Source organism: Aotus nancymaae, unplaced genomic scaffold (genome assembly GCF_030222135.1).
Source record: "Aotus nancymaae isolate 86718 unplaced genomic scaffold, 86718_ANA_hifiasm-v0.15.2.pri h1tg000029l, whole genome shotgun sequence".
Taxonomy (NCBI): domain Eukaryota; kingdom Metazoa; phylum Chordata; class Mammalia; order Primates; family Aotidae; genus Aotus; species Aotus nancymaae.
This window is the reverse complement of record NW_026988442.1, coordinates 16,920,530-16,940,667: the sequence shown is the minus strand read 5'-3', so window position 1 is coordinate 16,940,667 and position 20,138 is coordinate 16,920,530. Positions and strand designations below refer to the sequence as shown.

Genomic DNA, 20,138 nt, shown 5'->3' with positions numbered 1-20,138 from the left:
TGTGACATGGCAAAATAATTCAAGGTATACCATGAGAAATTAAGGATGCATGTTATAACCTCTAGGATAAACACTAAAAAAAAGTTAGATCTAAACAGCCAATAGAAGAGATAGAACAGAATGTATAAAAATAATCAAGGGGCTGGGCACAGTGGCTCACCCCTGTAATCCCAGCACTTTGGGAGGCCGAGGAGGGCAGATCACTTGACGTCATGAGCTCAAGACCAGCCTGGCCAACATGGTGAAACCCCATCTCTACCAAAAAAAAATACAAAAAATTAGCCAGGCATGGTGGTGCATGCCTGTAGTCCCCGCTACTCAGGAGGCTGAGGTGGGATAATCGCTTGAACCCAGAAGGCAGAGGTTGCAGTGAGCAGAGATCACGCCACTGCACTCCAGCCTGGGCGACAAGAGTGAGACCCTGTCTCAAAAAAATAAAATAAAATAATAAAAGAAAACAGGAGGCTGGGTGTGGTGGCTCATGCCTGTAATCCCAGCACTTTGGGAGGCCAAGGCAGGAGGATCACCTGAGGTCAGGAGTTTAAGACCAGTCTGGTCAACATGGCGAAACCCTGTCTACCAAAAATACAAAAATTAGCCTGGGCATGGTGGTGAACACCTGTAATTCCAGCTACCAGGAAGGCTGAGGCAGGAGAATCACTTGAATCCAGGAGGCAGAGGTTGCAGTGAGCCGAGATCACGCCACTGTACTCCAGCCTGGGTAACAAGAGTGAAACTCCATCTCAAAAAAAAAAAAAGATAGGAAAAGAGAGGAAAAAACAGATAAATCAAGAGAAAACAAATAACAAGAGGGTAGACATAAACCCAACAGTAGAATTAAACATAAATGATTGCTCTTAAACATAAGAAAAAGAAAATGAATTAAAATTTTAAAAAAATATATAAATGAAATAAACTCCCCAATTAAAAAGTAGACATTGTCAGACTGGATAAAAAAACAAGTCCCGGCCGGGCGCGGTGGCTCAAGCCTGTAATCCCAGCACTTTGGGAGGCCGAGGCGGGTGGATCACGAGGTCGAGAGATCGAGACCATCCTGGTCAACATTGTGAAACCCCGTCTCTATTAATACAAAAAAATTAGCTGGGCACGGTGGCGCGTGCCTGTAATCCCAGCTACTCAGGAGGCTGAGGCAGGAGAATTGCCTGAACCCAGGAGGCGGAGGTTGCGGTGAGCCGAGATCGCGCCATTGCACTTCAGCCTGGGTAACAAGAGCGAGACTCCGTCTCAAAAAAAAAAAAAAAAAAAAAAAAAAAACAAGTCCCTACTATATACTGTTTGTAAGAGACAGATTAGTCTGACAACACCTTAATTCACAATTTTATCATCACTCAAAGTGAAATAACCAGATATTATGTATCTATTGACAGGAAGTTCACAGCACCACCTGTGAAATATTTTCACCAAGAAAACCAACCCTGAATATAATTTAGTCTTAAGAGCTATCAGTTTAAAGGGATAAAAAGGGTAGGGAAATATGTTCAAAAACATCATGAAGATATAATTAATCAAAGGCAGAATGTGGAAAATATTCCAGGACAAATGACCTGGCCTAGTCCACAAATAAATGGTATGCGGGAAAAAGAGGAAATGGGAATTATCATAGGTGAAGAGAGTCTTAAGAGACATCAACAAAAAATGGAAGGTGTAGACCTTCTTTAGATCCTCACTCAAGCCAACTAACTGTAAAAAACATTTTTGAAATGACTCAAAATAACTGAACAGAGACTGAGAATTAAATGACATTAAAGAATTACTGTTGATCAGGCACAGTGGCTCATGCCTGTAATTCCAACACTTTGAGAGGCCATGGCAGGAGGACTGCTTGAGGCCAGTTCGAGACACCAGCCTGGGCAACAGAGCAAGACTTCATCTCTATGAAAAATAAATAAATAAATAGAATAAGAGATACACGTAAAACGGTATGTCTGATATTTGCTTGAAGAAACTCTATGCAGCAAGCTAGATGCAGGTAGGCAGAATTCTAAAGACGTTCATACTCCTCCCCCTGGATTTCCATCCACTGATTATTCATTTAAACACAAATTTAAGAACTGCTATAAAGGGATATTGCAGGTATAATTAAAGCCCCAAGTTGTTTGACCTTACAATCCAGAGATTATCCAGGTGGGCTGACCCAAACAGGCAAGCCCTTTAATAGCAGTCTTCTCTTGGCTGGAGGCTGAAGAGGAAGTCAGAGAGAATGGAAGCGTTAAGGGCTCACCATGCCATTACTGGCTTGAAGGTGGCACGTGAGAAGAAATTCAAAAGGCTCTGAGGAACAGAGAGCAACTTCTGGCCAACAGCTAGCAAGGAAATGGAAACCTCAAGCCCACAACCATACGAACTGGATTTTACTGACAACGTGAATGAGCCTGGAAGCGGATTCTTCCCCAGTACTTCCAGTAGGAGCCCAGCTTGGCCGATGCCTTCATTTTGAACTCAGAAGACATTAAGAAGAGGACTCAGGCAAGCCTGTCTAGACTTCTGACTTGCAGGATTGGCAGCTAACAGCTGGGTGCAATGAGATGCACCCATAGCCCCAGGTACTCAGTAGGCTGAGACAGGAGGATCACTTGAGACCAGGAGTTCGAGGTTGTACTGTATTATAATCATGCCTGTGAATAGCCACTGCACTGCACTCCAGCCTGGTAACACAGTGAGACCCTGTCTCTTAAAAAAAAAAAAGAAGAAGAACTATAAGCTAATTTGTTATGTGGCCAAAGAAAACTAAGGCTGATATGAGAAACCTGGCAAAGGGAAACTGTTTAGTCCGGGCGTTCATACTACTATAATTAATAAAATGTAAATTCACTAAGACTGTTCCTGTGCAGGCAGTGGCTCACACCTGTAATCTCAATACTTTGGGAGGCTGAGGCAGGTGGATCACTTGAGCCCAGGAGTTAAGACCAGCCTGGGCAACATGGCAAAATCCCATCTCTAAAAAAAAAAAAAAGAGTACAAAAATTAGCCAGGCATGGTGGTACGCGCCTATAGTCCCAGCTACTAGGGAGGCTGAGGTGGATGGTTCGAGTCCAGGAGACAGAGGTTGCAGTGAGTTGTGATCATGCCACTGTGCTCCAGCCTGGGTAAGCCAGACCCTGTCTCAAAGATAAAGACTCCTGAATCCAGAAAAGGTTTTAATCATGATGCATTTTCCTCATCAGAAGTCCAAAACATGTATCAAAATTGCCTAATGTAGTGACTACCATCATTTAATACATTTGAGTGCCTTCCACCTTGAATTCCCTTATTATTTATTAACCACACACATGGGGGGCACTTTGGGGGGCACTTAGTTAGTACACGTGGTATTGAACAGTCTCACTCCCAGAGCTGGAGTAAAAGTTTCTAGATGATCTATGACTTACTCTTCTTGACATTTCACTAAAAATAACTGATCTGGCATGATCCTTAACACACATTAGGAAAAAACAAAAACAAAAATAACAGATCTGTCAGACTGAAATAAATATTTCTTTTTTTTAATTTTTTTGAGACAGAGTCTCATACCGTTGCCTAGGTTGGAGTGCAGCAGCACAATCTCGGCTTACTGCCTCCGCCTCCCAGGTTCACGTGATTCTCTTGCCACAGCCTCCCAGGCAGCTGGGATTACAGGCACCCACCATCACAGCTGGCTAATTTTTTCTATTTTTAGTAGAGACTGGGTTTCACTGTGTTGGCCAAGCTGGTCTTGAACTCCTGACCTCGTGATCTGCCTGCCTCAGCCACCCAAAGTGCTGGGACTACAGGTATGAGCCACTGCACCCAGCCAAATATTTCTTATATTGGATTAACCTTGGTTATCCTCAAATGAGCAAGAGTTAGTTTTGAACTACCCCAGGGAATATAGTGAGGCAATGACGGTTCTCTTGAACCACCCTGACCACCAAGACAAAAAAGCAGCCTTACCTTTGCATCTGGCACCTGGGCACCAAGGCTGCTGAGTCCCACGACGGAGTAGAAGGCAGATTCCAAATTTGTGAACGGGCGGTCCAGCGAGGCTTTCAGTCTCTCCACATCATGCTTGGTGAGGTAGTGAGTGGGCGTCAGAGCCTGGGTGATGGCTATGATTGTCAGGGCCAACAGGATGACAGTGCTTGAACCTTGGAGGGAAATGACTACTCAGTACATTTCACACTCTTCCAAGGTGCTATACACAGTCCCAGTGATGATATGCACCAAGATCTGGGAACCAAATCACATAGGAAAGAGCAAGGGAACCAGGGGGTTTAACCTGAGAAGCCTTGGGGAGCAGGGAGTCTGCTCTTCAGCTGGTAGAAGGACAGTCCTCCTAGCAGCCTCCAGGTATGTAAAGTACAGGCTTATCCCACTATTCCCATTTAAAAGATGTCCATAAGTCCTCTGCCTCTAAGGAAAACCCCATCCTGAATCCTCACACCTTGCCAGCCTCTCAACCAGATCTCCTCCCTCATGCTTCCCATCATCTGTTGCTCTCTGGCTTCTTCTCTGTCCTCTAAGAAGCCAGGTTCTTTCCTGCCCAGTATTTTTTCATGCTTTCCCCTACCTCAGCTTTGCTTAATTTTTACTTTCAGAATTCAGCTCAAACATCTCTTCCTCAAGAAGCCCTCCCTTGGCTGGGCACAGTGGCTCACACGTAATCCCAGCACTTTGGGAGGCCAAGGTGGGTAGATTACCTGAGGTCAAGAGTTTGAGACCAGCCTGGCCAACATGATGAAACCCCATCTCTATTAAAAATACAAAAATTAGCCCAGCGTGGTAGTCAGCACCTGTAATCCCAGCTACTCAGGAGGCTGAAGTAGGAGAGTTGCTTAAACCTGTGAGGCGGAAGTTGCAGTGAGCCAAGATCGGGCCATTGCACTCCAGCCTGGGTGACAAAGCAAGACTCCATCTCAAAAAAGAAACAAAAACAAAAAAACTCTCCCTAGGATTAGGTCCCAGTACAATATAGTAGGAAAGAACCCAGGCTCTGGGGCCAGGCTTAAATTGCAGCTCTGCTACTTATTAGCAATGTGGCCTTGGCAGTTATTCAACTAGCTGGTACCTCAGTTTCCTCAAGTATAAAGTGGTATAATAATAGTATCTCTCTCAGGGATGATTACACGAGGTAATATAGAAAGATTTGGCCAGGCACAGTGGCTCACAACTGCAACCCCAGCACTTTGGGAGGCCGAGGCAGGTGGATCACCTGAAGTCAGGAGTTCGAGGCCAGACTGGCCAACATGATGAAACCCGGTCTCTACTAAAAATACAAAAAAATTAGCTGGGTGTGGTGGTGGGCGCCTGTAATCCCAGCTACTGAGGAGGCTGAGGCAGGAGAATCACTTCAACCTGGGAGACGGAGATTGCAGTGAGCAGAGATCACGCCACTGCACTCCAGCCTAGGTGACAAGAGCAACACTCTGTCTCAAAAAAAAAAAAGTCTTAGAACAACGACTGGCACATACCAAGTGCTGTATCAATGTTAACTTCTACTTCTACTACCATTATTATTGTTGTTGTTATATCCACTCATAGCAATCAGTATTTCTCTTATGTGGAATTTTCCATAACTTTAACAGTGTAATATCTGATTTCTCTGCTAAACTGTAAGTTCCATGAGGACAAAGACTGCTTCTTTTGTTCATCCCAAGTCTTTGCACACTGCCTGGTGCATAGCAGGTACTGAGTAAATGGAAAGAAAAATTAATCCCTATCTATGATACCCCAGGGGACAGGAAGCTATAGGAGTGGTACATTTCTACTTCATTTATCTAAAAAAAACAAAACAAAAAACACTTTTGAATGGGCTGCTTCTTGATAAACTGCATTGTCTGCCACCCAAGTAACAGCAATAACAAACAATCACTGGGCTAACATGAATGGCACCAGCAGTTCAAGACCAGACTGGGCAACATGGTGAAATCCTGTCTCTATAAAAAAGAAAAATTAGCCAGGCATGGTGATTGTGAGCCTGTGGTCCCAGCTACTCAGGAGGCTGAGGTGGGAGGACAGCTTGAGCCCAGGAGGTTGAGGCTGCAGTGAGCCGTGATTGCATCACTGCACTCCAGCCTGGATGACAGAGCGAGATCCTCTCTCGAACAGAGAAAAAAAGAAAAAAATCTATCATGTAGCATATTCAAATGTATATTGAATGTTACTATGTGCCACACACTACTTTAGGTGTAAAAAATACAACAGGAAACAAAAGAAACAAAACTCCTACCATTCATAGAGCTTGTATTCTAGTGACAAAATAAAGACCTCAAACGAAATAAGAAATATTATTCATCACATTAGAAGGTAAAAGTGCTGTGGAAAAAAATAAAGTAAAGATGAGATATTTGGGAAGAGCTACATTTTAAATACAGTAGTCTGTGAAGGCCTAAGTAAGAAATAAACATATTGAATATAGACCTGAAGGAGAAGCAAGTCATAAAGATATCTGATGGGAAACTACGCCAAGAAGAAAATCCCAGTGTGGCCAGGTGCGGTGGCTCACGCCTCTAACTGCAGTGTGGAGGCTGAAGAGGAAGGATCACCTGAGGTCAGGAGTTTGAGACCAGTCTGGCCAACATGGTAAAACCCCATCTCTACTAAAAATACAAAAAATTAGCCAGGTGTGGTGACTTGCACCTGTAATCCCAGCTACTCAGGAGGCTGAGGCACAAGAATCACTTGAACCGGGAAGCAGAGGACAACAGTGAGCTGAGATGGTGCCACTGTACTCCAGCCTGGGGCTCTGTCTCAAAAAAGAAAAGAAAAGAAAAGAAAAACCAAGTGCAAAGATTCTGAAGGAGAAGTATGTAAACAAAAGATGTTTTCTGAGATCAGCAAAGATAGTACAGCTTGGGTGGAGTAAGCAAAGGGTCAGAAGTAGATGAGGTGACAGAGGGAGCAGAGAACAAATCCAAAGGGCCTTGTATGCCTCTGTGGTGGAAGCCACTGGAAAGTTCTAAGCAGAGGAGTGATTTGACTTACAGGCTAATGGGATTACTATGTTGAGAATAAACAATACCGTGTCGAGAACAGACCATGCAGGAGCAAGGACAGAGTAGGGGACACCAGTTGGGAGACTACCGCCACAATCCAAGCCAGAAGACAACGGTGGTCCAAACCAAGGTGACAGCAGTGAAGGTGATGAGAAGTGATGAGAGTCTGGCTAGAATTCAAAGTCAAAGCCTAGGCCGGGCGTGATGGCTCACGCTTGTAATACCAGCACTCTGGGAGGCCAAGGCAGGCGGATGACGAGGTGGGAGGATCACAAGTTAAGGAGTTCAAGACCAGCCTTGCCAAAACGGTAAAACCCCGTCTCTACTAAAAATACAAAAATTAGCTGGGAGTGGTGGCGGGTGCCTGTAATCCCAGCTGTTCAGGAGGCTGAGGCAGGAAAATCACTTGAAACTGAAAGGCAGAGGTTGCAGTGAGCCAAGATAGTGCCACTGCACTCCAGCCTGGGCGAAAGAGTGAAACTCCATTTCAAAAAGAAAAAAAAGTCAAAGCCTATCAGAACTGCTAATAAATAGAAAGATGTAAGAGAAAGAGAAATCAAGATACTAATGCTGAAACCCAATGCCTTGTATACACGCAGGCACCCTGAAGATCTAGTGAATGGGCCGGGCACGGTGGCTCACGCCTGTAATCCCAGCACTTTGGGAGGCCAAGGCAGGCAGATCGTGATGTTTTCGGCAGGAGATCGAGACCATCCTGGCCAACATGGTAAAACCCCGTCTCTACTAAAAATACAAAAATTAGCTGGGCGTGGTGGCACGCGCCTGTAGTCCCAGCTACTCGGGAGGCCGAGGCAAAAGAATTGCTTGAACCCGGGAGGTGGAGGTTGCAGTGAGCCGACGTCGCGCCCCTGCATTGCAGCCTGGCGCACGGCGATGGAGCAAGACTCTGTCTCAAAAAAAAAAAAAAAGATCTAGTGAATGATTGTGACTAGCATTTTCCCACCTAGACCATAAATTCCCCTAAAATAGCGCCTGTGTCAGAATCCTAATCTCACTCCATGTTAATGAAAGCAGTAATTTTTCTGACTAAAAGTTGAGCCCTTAATGTGTTTGGTAAGCCCATGCTATGCTGTGCTCTGCACACACCAAATCATTAAGTCCTCACAACATACAAGTAAGATGGCTATTTTCCGCATTTTACAGGGCAGGAAAGTGAGGCACTTAAGTAGTTACCTACCCTAGGTGGCATAACGGAGAATCAAGCTTCAGGCAATTTGAATCCAAAGTCTACTTTTAACCACTTTACTATCCTGAACTTCTCAAATAATGAAACGGTGAGCCACTGACTCAGTCATGTGTCACCTTGGGCAAGTAAGTTCCCTTTCGTGGGATTCCAACTTCTCATCTGTCAAATGGTAACGACAACAGCATATGCTTCCAAAGTCGTGATGAGGCTACGTGAAATTCCACCCTGCACAGAGTCCACTCAGTAACTTCTAATACAGTTAACTTTACTGAGTTCTTACTTAGTGTCATGCACTGTTCTAAACTACGCACGAAGATTATTTCACTTAATAGAGCAACGCAACGAGGCAGATAACGTGGCTAACTTGACTAACTTATTTTACAAATAAGAAACTGAGATGCAGAGGGATTAAGTAACCTGCTTTAGGTTACACAATGAATACGAGTCCGCCAGCAAGTCTGCATCGAGAGCGTAACTTCAGAATATGCTCCAAGTTCAGAGAGAGAAGTGAGGGGCTTTCTTTGCCCCTTTCACTGAAGGGGCAACTACAGCCCAAAGAAGGACGATCTGCCCAAAAGCTCACACGGAGTAAGGGGCGGCGCCGGGACCAGAACCTTAGGCCGCCCGGTCCAGGAGCCAGAGCGAGTGAAATTAATGAGGCCAGACCTACCGGCTAAGCGCGGCCGCGGTACACCCGGCTGGGCCTCGGGGCGACCCGTAGCTCCGCGCTGCACCCCCTCCCCTAGGCACCAACCCCGACAGGTAACCGGCACTCCCCACCAGCTCGCAGGCCTCCTGCGGATCCTCGACCCAAGAACGCCCCCACCCAAGCCCGTGCCCATGCCCTTGTCCCGCAGGGGAAGAGGATCCTGCCTGGTCGGCTCCCGAGCAGCGGCCAGTAGCCTCCCGCGGGCGACGGCCCTCTCCCCAAAGAGTGCCGGCCGCGGGGCCCTGTCGACGAGCCACGCGCAACTCCTTACCCGGCAGCGCCATTCCTCCGTGCAGGTCCCGCCGGAGTCGAAGCCGCAGGCTGACTTCCGCTTGGGAAAGCGGCTCCAAGAAACCGCCGCAGGGGACGGCAGGAAATTGCGGCAGGCTCTGCGGGACAGGATGAGTTCTAAGCACAGGTCAGTGTCCGCGGCCCCGCTAAGCCTGGACGCTTCAAGCAGCCGAGGCCGGGATCCCAGTCCTCGTGCGCACAGGGCCTCGCAGTTCCCGAGGACAGACCCGCATCCCCCCCGCGCCCAGGCCCACTTGAAAGCGACCGTCTCGAAACCGTCCTATTCCGGGAGCTACCGGGACGCGATTGGGCCAGGCTTCTGGGCGGGCCCGAGATGGGGCCGCTTCTGATTGGCCGATTTGCTGTCATTCACTCGTATTTCTTCAGCCCGGCCCATTTTAAAGGAACAAGAAAGGTCTCGTTGGGAGGTGAGAGCAGTATTAGAAGGGATTTTCTTTTTTTTCTTTAGAAAATCGTGGCAGTTTCTGGCCGGGCGCAGTGGCTCACGCCTGTAATCCCAGCACTTTGGGAGGCCGAGGCGGGCAGATGAGTTGAGATCAGGAGTTAGCCTCGGCAACATGGTGAAAACCGGTCTCCACCAAAAATACAAAAATTAGCCGAGCGTGGTAGCCAAGCGCCTGTAATCCCAGCTACTTGGGAGGCTGAGGTAGGAGAATCGCTGGAACCCGGGAGGTGGAGGTTTCAGTGAGTCGAGATCGCGCCATTGCACTCCAGCCTGGGCAACAAGAGTGCCTAACTCCATCACACCGATACATACACACACACACAGACACACACACATACACAGAGAGAGAGAGAGAGAGAGAAATAATGTCAACCAAGGAAGGGAGGAAGGGAAAAATAATAAATTATGTCAGTTCCTTCCAAAGATTATCACTTGGGTTGTTAATAACTGACCTATGAGTGATATTTTATCTAATTTACAGAGCAATTCAGTGACTCCTAGAGAACATATTAGGCCAGTTTTACAGACTGAACATGAAAGTGGCTTATGCAGGAACACAACGCTAATAACTAGCGCTAATTATTGAATGTTTACAGTATAACCCAACACTGTGCCGAGCGCTCTACAAACATTATTTATTTTCTTTCCTTTTTTATTGATACTGGGTCTTGCTCTGTCGCCCAGGCCCGAGTGCAGTGGTGCGATCACAGCTCACTGCAGCCTCGACATCCTGGGCTCAAGAGATCCTCCCACCTGAGCCTCCTGAGTAGCTGGGACCACTGGCACGCACCACGATGCCCAGCTAATCTTTTAAAATTATTTTTGGTAGGTACCGCGTCTCACTTTGTTGCCCAGGCTGGTCTGGAACTCCTGGGCTCAAACGATCCTCCTGCCTTAACCTCCCAAAGTGCTGAGATTACAGCACTTATTATTGTACCAAATATTTTTATCCAGATGGGAGTCAATTCTTTCTGTGTCTATTATAATAGCCACTAGACTTATGTGGATATTTAAATTTGAATTTAAATGAATTAAAATTAAGTAAAATTTAAAATTCAGTCTCTTATTTGTACTAGCCGCCATATTTAAGTCCTCAGAAGCCACAGATAGCTAGTGGTTATCAGACTGGACAGCTCAAAATTATAGGACATCTTCATTATCACAGAAAGTTCTATTGGGCAGTGCTGATCTAGAATATATAAAGAATTCTCCCAACTCAAGAATAAGACAACCAAGCAGTGGTGTGCTGGAGCTGTCTCATACTGTCTTTAGAGAGTCAATTGTTAAATTTTCAGTAATTTTGCAAATTGGTTAAATACAACCATTTAGAAAATTATATCAACTTAGCATGAAATAAAGTATATTAGAAACAAAACTGATTATTTCCTAATTATTCCACTACATTTTACATTTGCTGTGCTTTTGTGCTTGTTTATATCTATTGTAACTGTGTGGTGGAAATATATGATGGTGTGCCATTGCACATCTCTTCCCAAGGCAGTATTGGTAGCTTGCTTTTGGCCATGATGGGCCAGGAGTTCGAGACCAGCCTGGGGAACACAGCAAGAACCTGCCTCTACAAAAAAAATTTAATTAGCCAGGTGCGGTGACTTGCATCTGTGGTCCTAGTGACTAGCTGTGGGCCACAGATGGGAGCCACCACACCTGAATAATTTAAATGAAAAAGAAGAAAAAGAGAAAAAACAAAAAGACCAACAATAGCAAATCCTGGCAAGGATGTGGAACAACAGGATCGCTCATATCCTGCTGATGGGAATGTAAAGTGCTACAACTATTTTGGAAACAGATTGACAGCTTCTCTGTTGTTGTTTTTTGTTTGTTTGTTTGTTTGTTTTGAGACAAAGTGGCTCTGTCACCCAGGCTGGAGTGCAATGGCACAATCTCGGCTCACTGCAACCTCCACCTCCTGGGTTCAAGAGATCCTCCTGTCTCAGCCTCCCGAGTAGCTGGGATTACAGGCACACAAAATTTTTTTTGTATTTTTTGTAGAGATGGGGTTTCACCATGTTGGCCAGGCTGGTCTTGAACTGCTGACCTCAAGTGATCCACCCACTTCAATCTCCCAAAGTGCTGGGATTACAGGCCACTGGTTGTTATTTTTTAAGAGGCAAGGCCTCTATCTGTCACTCAGACTGGAGTATGGTGATGGGATCATAGCTTCCTGCCACCTTCAACTCTGGAGCTCTAGGATCCTCCTGCACTGGCCTCCTGAGTAACTGGGACTACTGGCACATGCTACCACGCCCAGATAATTTTTTAGAAATTTTTTGTAGACATCGTGTTTTGCTATGTTACCCAGGCTTTGTCTCAAACTCTTGGCCTCAGGCAATCCTTTCACCTTAGCCTCCCAAAGGCACTGGGATTACAGGCATGAGACACAGCACTTGGCCAGGCACCCTCTTAAGAAGTCAGTTATACGATCTACCACACAACCCAACCATTCTGCTGCTAGAGGGTTTCTTTGTTTTTAATTAACTCGTTTTGTATTAAAGAAATATATGCATACAGGACAAAGTTCAAACTTTATTGGTTTGGGGTTTCCTTCCAAAATTGTTTTATTGGCCAGGTGCAGTGGCTCACTCCTGTAATCCCCACACTTTGGGAGGCCAAAGTGGGCAGATGACCTGAGGTCAGGAGTTTGAGACCAGCCTGGCCAACATGGCGAAACCTCATCTCTACTAAAAATGTAAAAATTAGCCAGATATGGTGGGGCACCTGTAATCCCAGATACTCAGGAGGCTGAGGCCTAAGAATCACTTGAACCCAGGAGGCAGAGTTTGCAGTGAGCTGAGATTGCACCACTGTACTGCAGCCTGGGAGACAAATCCAGACTCTGTCTCAAAAAAAAAATTAAAATTAAATAAATACATAATTTTTAAAAAGTATTTCCAGCTGGGCCCGGTGGCTCATGCCTGTAATCCCTGCACTTTGGGAGGCCAAGGCGGGCGGATCACAAGGTCAAGAGGGCAAGACCATCCTGACCAACATGGTGAAACCCTGTCTCTTCTAAAAAATACAAAAATTAGCTGGGCCTGGTCGCGCACGCCTGTAATCCCAGCTACTTGGGAAGCTGAGGCAGGAGAATTGCTTGAACCCGGGAGGCAGAGGTTGCAGTGAGCTGAGATTGTGCCACTGCATTCCAGCCTGGCGACAGAGTGAGACTCCGTCTCAAAAAAAAAAAAAAATTAATTCCATAAGTTATTTTTTTGTTTTTGTTTTTCTTCTAGAGACAGGTTCTCTCTGTCACTCAGGCCGGAGTGCAGTGGTGCCATCATAGCTCACTGCAGTCTTAAACTCCTGCGCTCAAGGAATCTCCTGCCTCAGCCTCCTGAGTAGCTAGGACTACAGGCATAAGCCACCATGCCTGGCTAATTTTTTACTTGTTTGTAGAGATGAGGTCTCACTGTGTTGCCCAGGCTGGTCTCGAAGTCCTGAGCTCAAGCACTCCTCCTGCTTCAGCCTCTCAAAATGCTGAGATTACAGAGTTAACCACCACACCCGGCCTCCATAAGTTTTTTTCATGTATGCCAACATTTGTGTGTGTGTGCGTTTCTGTGTATATACACAAATTCTTATTACTTTTGTGAAAACATTGTTTTGTTTTAATAAAACGTGTCATATCCATTGTTTGACGGCTTGCTTTTTCATCTATGCTAAACATTCAGTAAAGAGGCTTGCTCAGTCATTCACTCTAGCAATAATTGTTGAGCACTTCTGTATGTCACTGTTCTAGACTCCTGGTACATTTATGAACAAAGCAGCCAAAGATTCCTATTCCTGCCCTCATGAAGCTTATATTTTAGCAGGAGGAAATAAATGACAAACAATGAACATCGTAAATAAGTGAAAGATAAATTGGAAGGTATTATGGGCTATGGAAAAAAGAAAAAGTAGGAAAGGGTAAGGAGGATAGAGGGAGTTAGTGAGAGATGTTCTACCTCAATCTGGTTTTTTGTTTGGTTTTTTTTTGAGATAGAGTCTCACCATATCACCCAGGCTGGAACACAGTGGCGTGATCTCAGCTCACTACAACCTCCACCTCCCAGTTCAAGTGATTCTCCTGCCTCAGTCTCCTAAGTAGCTGGGATTACAGGCATGTGCCACCATATACTCGGCTAATTTTTGTATTTTTAGTGTAGATGGGGTTTCACCATGTTGGCCAGGCTGGTCTCAAACTCCTGACCTCAGGTGATCCACCTGCCTCAGCCTCCCAAAAAGCTGGGATTACAGGCCTCAGCAACCGCGCCTGGCTCTGTTTTCTTTTTTGAGATGGAGTCTCCCTCTGTCGCCCAGGTTGGAGTGCAGTGGCACCATCTCGGCTTACTGCAACCTCTGGGGTTCCAGCAATTCTCCTGCCTCAGCCTCCCACGTAGCTGGGATTACAGGCAAGTGCCACCACGCCCAGCTATTTTTTAGTTGAGAAGAGGTTTTTTAGTAGAGAAGGGGTTTCACCATGTTGGCCAGACTTGTCTCAAACTCCTGATTTCAGGTGATGCACCCGCCTCGGCCTCCCAAAGTGGGAGGGATTACAGGTGTGAGCCACCACGCCCAGCATTGTTTTTAACAGCAGCATAGTATTTCTTTCTTATCCATTCACTCCTAATGAGACTGACAACATGCTAGGTGCTGGGGCTACAACTGTGACCATGTAGACAAGGTTTCTCTCTAATGGAGTTTACAGTCTGATAGGAGAAGTCAAACAAATCAACACAAATGAGCAAGGTAATTGTAGGTGATGGTTAAATACTATGAAAAAAAATAAGGTAACTGTCGGGCCAGAATGACGGGAGCTACTTACTCTGGATTGGTGATGAATAAATACTTCTCTCAGAAAGTGACATTTAGGTTTTCAAATGAATGATGGCCAGAAGCAGTCCTGGAAAACTAATTTTTCGAATCCCCTCTTTGTTCCTAGGACCTGTAGTCAGGAAGTAGTAACAATCCCTTGTGCTTCTGACAGCGATTCAGGAAGTGTGGATTTGCAGCTGAGCAACTTAGAGGCTGTTAAAAAAGCCTCAAGTAGCATTGAATTTACAGGTGAAAAGGGGAAAGGACCTGAAAGGGGAGGGGAGGGGAAAAGAGAATCTATTTTCGACTCAGGCCAAGAGGTATTGATTGAGTACTTGCTGGGTGACCAGCCCTTGACTAGACTTTGATGATGAATTTGGTCCCTGACTTTGAGACCTTGAAATACAGTTGGCAAAATCAGATGAGATACATGGTTCCCGATGTACAGGAAACAAAGCTTGGTCCTGAGACAGACAGTTCTGGAGAAGAGTCTGAGTGCTGGAGGGATTCTGAGGAGGGAAAGGGTGGTGTGGGATGCCTTAGAGTGGGAAGACTTCATGCAGAAGGTGGGATCTGAATTGGGAGTCAGAATAATTTTCATTCTACAAAACATTTATTGAGTACCAGGAGCTGGGAATACAACAGTGAATGTGACCGACGTGGTCACTCCCCTCATAGAACTTACATTATTGTGCAGAAAAGAGACCCATAAGAGTAAACAGACAGTCACTGAAGTAACTACAACTTGTAGTAAGCAGCATGGAAAAAGAGGCTGAGACCAAAAATAAGGGAGATGGGAACCTACTTGAAACTCTGGTTGTTGGAGAACACCTGTATGAGACAGTGAGTGTTATTTAAACCTAAAGGAGGTCTCAAAGATGGCAGAGTAACCCATGTGAGTAGAGGGAGTACTACAGATAGATGGGACCACATGAGCATGAGACAGGAAAAGATCTTGGCGAGTTTGAAGAACTACCTTCATTCATTCATGTATTCATTCAGCAAATACTTACTGAAGCCCTCCTGTGCTCTAAGCTTAATCTAGCAGCTAGAGATATAGCCGCGAACAGAACAGACACAATATACTTACAGATGGGCCAGGCACAGTGGTTCACCCCTGTAATCCCAGCACTTTGGAAGGCCAAAACGGGTAGATCACGAGGTCAAGCATTCGAGAACAGCCTGGCCAATATGGTGAAACCCCATCTCTACTAAAAATATAAAAAATTAACCAGGCATGGTGGCGAGCACCTGTAATCCCAGCTACTCTGGAGGCTGAGGCAGGAGAATCGCTTGAACCCAGGAGGCGGAGGTTATGGTGAGCAGAGATCACACCACTGCACTCCAGCCTGGGCAACAGAGCAAGACTCCATCTAAATATATATATATATTTACAGATGAACAGGCAATTGGAGCTCCGTGTAATTAGTGTGATGGGGGTAGGGGAGCCAGAGTGGATACAGACCAGTTTATTAGTGACTAGGGGATACTTAGCCAAAATGGACAAAAAGGGGATACAGGAAAGGCATCCTAGAGCTGAGACTTGAAGGATGAGTAGGAGTTAGCAGGGCAAAGGTAGATAAGGCAAGGGCGGGGAGAAGAAGGAGAAAAATGTAGGCAGAAGGAACAGCCTGTGCAAAGATGAGAATGAGAACATGGTTTCAATTATTGCAATTAGTGGATGATAGGACTGTGGCAGGAAGTGGGTAGAGTTTGCAGAAGAGGCATTCAAGAAATCAAAAAGAATACAAAAATAGAGCGGCAGCTCATGCCTGTAATCCCAGCACTTTGGGAGGCTGAGGTGGATGGATCACCTGAGGTCAGGAGTTCAAGACCTCGCCTGGCCAACATAGCAAAACCCCATCTCTACTAAAAATCCAAAAATTAGCCGGGCATGGTGGCATGTGCCTGTAGTCCCAGCTACTCGGGAGTCTGAGGCACAAGAATCACTTGAGCCTGGGAGGCAGAGGTTGCAGCGAGCAAAGATCGTGCCACTGTACTCCAGCCTGAGCGACAAAGTGAAACTCCATCTCAAAAAAAAAAGAATGGTAAAAATCTTCAGATGAAAGATGTGTTAAGGGGGGAATATTACTGGAATCAGTTCTTTCCATGTATTACCTCATTTAATCCTTGTGGTAACCCTGTTTTACAGATGAGGAAACCTAGGTTTCAAGACGCAAACTAACTTGATAAAGGTCATACAAGTTGTAAGTGATAGAACCAAGATTCAAACTGGTCTCAAACTGAGATTTAAAGTCCACGCTCCTAACCATTCTGCTACAGCTCAGTCCCAAAGGTTTTTGTAGCTTAGGAGGCCCTTAGAGAATATTGAATTTATAATTGAGGAAACTGAGTCTAGGAGAAGGGATGGGACTTGGTTAAGGTCATAGAGCAACTAGTAAAGGTAAGAGCCAGTGGTACTCCCCACTAAACCTCATCACTTTACACAGTACAGAGGCATCATCCAGTGTCTTTCTTTCAATGTTAGACTCAGACATCCGTGACATCCCTGGACTCCACTGGGAGTCCCTGTCAGATAGCCCCAGACACCTGACCCACCAGAACCCACTCAATGAGGCCATTGTTGAGAAGTTGATCCAGTCCATCCAGGAGGTTTTCAGTGGTGAGCTAAAGGTATGCACAAGCAATTTTTATGAGTTATTTAACTTATTCCTCTATTTTAACAAAATTTTAAATATATTATTTCTTTATTATACAAATAATTTTATATTATCGGTTATAAAACGTATTTGTCATTTGTTTCATATTTATAGAATATATTTATATGTATATATTTACATATATATTTATACAATTAATGTAAAAACAAAGAAAGCCATAATAAAAATGAAAAGCTGTAATCTCAATCTCCTCAGATAACTACTGGTGACATTTTGGTTTATATTTTTTTAGACTTTTTTTTTTTTGAGATGAAGTCTCGCTCTGTCACCCAGGCTGGAATACAGTGGCGCCATTTTGGCTCACTGCAACCACTGCCTCCCAGGTTCAAGCAATTCTCATGCCTCAACCTCCCAAGTAGCTGGGATTACAGGCATGTGCCACCATTGCCCAGCTAATTTTTGTATTTTTAGTAGAGACGGGTTTCATCATGTTGGCCAAGCAGGTCTTGAACCCCTGACCTCAAGCAATACAAAGTGCTTGGATTACAAAGTGCTTGGGATTACAAGCATGAGGTACTGTGCCCAGTCCTCTATGGCTTTTAAATCCCATTCACCCAATCAGCAAGTAATGAACGAGCAGTTACCATTTATAACGCGTTGGGCTAGATGCGTGGAAGAAGTTGGAGTAATAAGATTCAAGTCTATTCACAGGTAAACAAACTGGGCCACAAACAGAGTGAGACCCTGTCTCAAGAAATAGAATTTATGAGACCCTGTCTCAAGAAATAGAATTCTTGAGGTAGGGTCTCATAAAACAGAACACTATTCAGCAATAAAAGGAGGGAACTATTGATACAACAACGTAGATGAATCGCAGAGGCATTGTGTTGAGAGAAAGAAGCCAGTCACAGAAGGTTACAGATTGTATGATTCCAGTTGTGTGACTTTCTTTTTTGTTGTTGTTTTGGTTTTTTTTTGAGACAGAGTCTCGCTCTGTCACCCTGGCTGGAGTGCAGTGGTGCCATCTTGGCTCACTGCAACCTCCGCCTTCCAGGTTCAAGCAATTCTCATTCATCAGCCTTCCAAGTAGCTGGGACTACAGGCGTGCACCACCATGCCTGGCTACTTTTTGTGTTTTTAGTGGAGACAGGGATTTACCATGTTAGCCATGCTGGTCTGGAACTCCTGACCCCAGGTAATCTGTCCACCTTGGCCTCCCAAAGTTCTGGGATTACAGGCATAAGCCACTGCGCCTGGCCTAGGAAGCTTAATCAGAACAATACTCCCCAGAGAGGCAGGTGGAAAAGCAAAGACTAGAGGTGGGGAAAGCCAGGCTGGAACATGGAGCTGAGAGCAGAGCTGAGGTCCCAAAGCAAGGCAGGACCAGTGGACAAGGAATTTCACTGAAATCTCTGTCATTTACTCATTACTTATAATAAAAGACTGATACTGGATTGAAAGAGATGTCAGATATTTAAAGCATTCCAAGAAACTTTTCAAAAGCTCTCTACAGTTATCAAATAAGAGTGTAATGTATAATTGTATTTTTATCATTTTTCCACAAATTCAGGGTGAACTTGAAAAGCTGACATTCCTAAGATCTCTGTCTTCTCTCAGCCGAGCTTTACCTTATGATGAAAACACAGAATCATTCATTCGCAGCCACATCACAGATACTGTGCATACCTTACATGTAAGTATTATGACCTTACCACAAATGATTGGGATCACACAAATTCAATGATGTGGCCAAAACATTTTTTAGTGGCTTCCCCTATGTTATCAATCCACTTGAACTCTTCTTGTATCAGTATCTCTACATGGAGGAGAAATACTCACGGCTACCCCACACATGTAATCACCCTTGAAAACCAATTACAAGAAGAATAGAAAGGACAGGAACAACATTTGAATTTCTCAGCAAGGCCAATGCTACATTCTCATGAATCAAGCAGTAGTTCCCAGACAGTCACCATAATCAAATGCCTGGGTTCAGGTGACAGCCCTGCCTCTTTACAGCTATGTAACTGTAAGAAATTACTTCACTTCTCAATGCCTCAGTTACCTCATCTATAAAATAAGAACAGCTATATCGGCCAGGCGCAGTGGCTCATGCCTGTAATCCCCGCACTTTGGGAGGCCGAGACAGGCAGATCACCTGAGATTCGGAGTTCAAGACCAACCTGAGCAACATGGAGAAACCCTATCTCTACTAAAAATACAAAATTAGCCGGGCATCGTGGCGCATACCTGTAATCCCAGCTACTCAGGAAGCTGAGGCAGGAGAATCACTTGAACCCTGGGATTCAGAGGTTGCAGTAAACCGAGATTGTGCCACTACACTCCAGCCTGGCGACAAAGCGAGTCTCAAAATATAAAATATAAAATAAAATAAAAGTCATTTGTGTCAGCTCAAACAGCTGGTAGAGACAGAGCCAGGATCTGGGGTCTGACTCAAGAGAATAAACCCCTGACCCTCCACTGTCCTGCTGCCAGTCATCTGGGGCCTCAGAGCAGGGCTGGCTAGAAGGACCTGCTGTGGTTCTTGCAGGCCACCCAGTCTCGGATGGCCAGTGGCCTAACGAATGAGTACTTTCTCAACTCTCAACTTCTTCCCTCTCATTGCAGGTACTGGTACAAGAGGAGCACCTGTGTTCTCTGTTAAGTCCTGTGCACCAGGAGGTCTTTGTCACCATATCTGATCTCAGGTGATGCCCACATGCCCCTTACAGGGGCATCCTGGTTCCTCTCAGGGCCAATGCCAGGTCCAACTGACATGACCCTTTGTTTTTGTTTTGTTTCTCTTCTTGCAATGGAGTCTCGCTCTGTCACCCAGGCTGAGGTGCAGTGGTGCAATCTTGGCTCACTGCAACCTCCGCCCCTGGGTTCAAGCAATTCTCCTGCCTCACTCAGCCTCCCGAGTAGCTGGGATTACAGGCGTGCACTACCATGCCTGGTGAATTTTGTATTTTTAGTAGAGAGGGGGTTTTGCCATGTTGCCCGGGCTGGTCTCGAATTCCCGACCTCAGGTGATCCACCCACCTCGGCTTCCCAAAGTGCTGGG

General features: G+C 45.4%; 2 protein-coding genes across 5 annotated transcripts in view; one reads left to right on the top strand and one right to left on the bottom strand.

Annotated features, from left to right (window-relative positions):
- Nucleotides 1-9,425, bottom strand: part of RPN2 (ribophorin II) — a 63,291-nt gene extending 53,866 nt beyond the window's left edge. For 2 of the 4 annotated variants that reach the window (XM_064382407.1, XM_064382410.1), the window contains exons 1-2: nucleotides 9,159-9,424; nucleotides 3,931-4,124 (exon numbers count right to left, since the gene is read on the bottom strand). In XM_064382407.1, the coding sequence (XP_064238477.1) occupies nucleotides 3,931-4,124; nucleotides 9,159-9,171 (207 nt within the window). In that variant the 5' untranslated portion in view covers nucleotides 9,172-9,424. Of the gene's footprint in view, nucleotides 1-3,930; nucleotides 4,125-9,158 lie in introns of all 4 variants that reach the window. The other 2 variants (XM_064382409.1, XM_064382408.1) reach the window with 2 other exon arrangements.
- Nucleotides 9,019-20,138, top strand: part of MROH8 (maestro heat like repeat family member 8) — a 43,408-nt gene continuing 32,288 nt past the window's right edge. Inside the window, 5 exon segments of the mRNA XM_064382411.1 lie at nucleotides 9,019-9,305; nucleotides 14,581-14,702; nucleotides 16,942-17,087; nucleotides 18,645-18,767; nucleotides 19,703-19,782. Coding sequence (XP_064238481.1) covers nucleotides 9,019-9,305; nucleotides 14,581-14,702; nucleotides 16,942-17,087; nucleotides 18,645-18,767; nucleotides 19,703-19,782 — 758 coding nt within the window.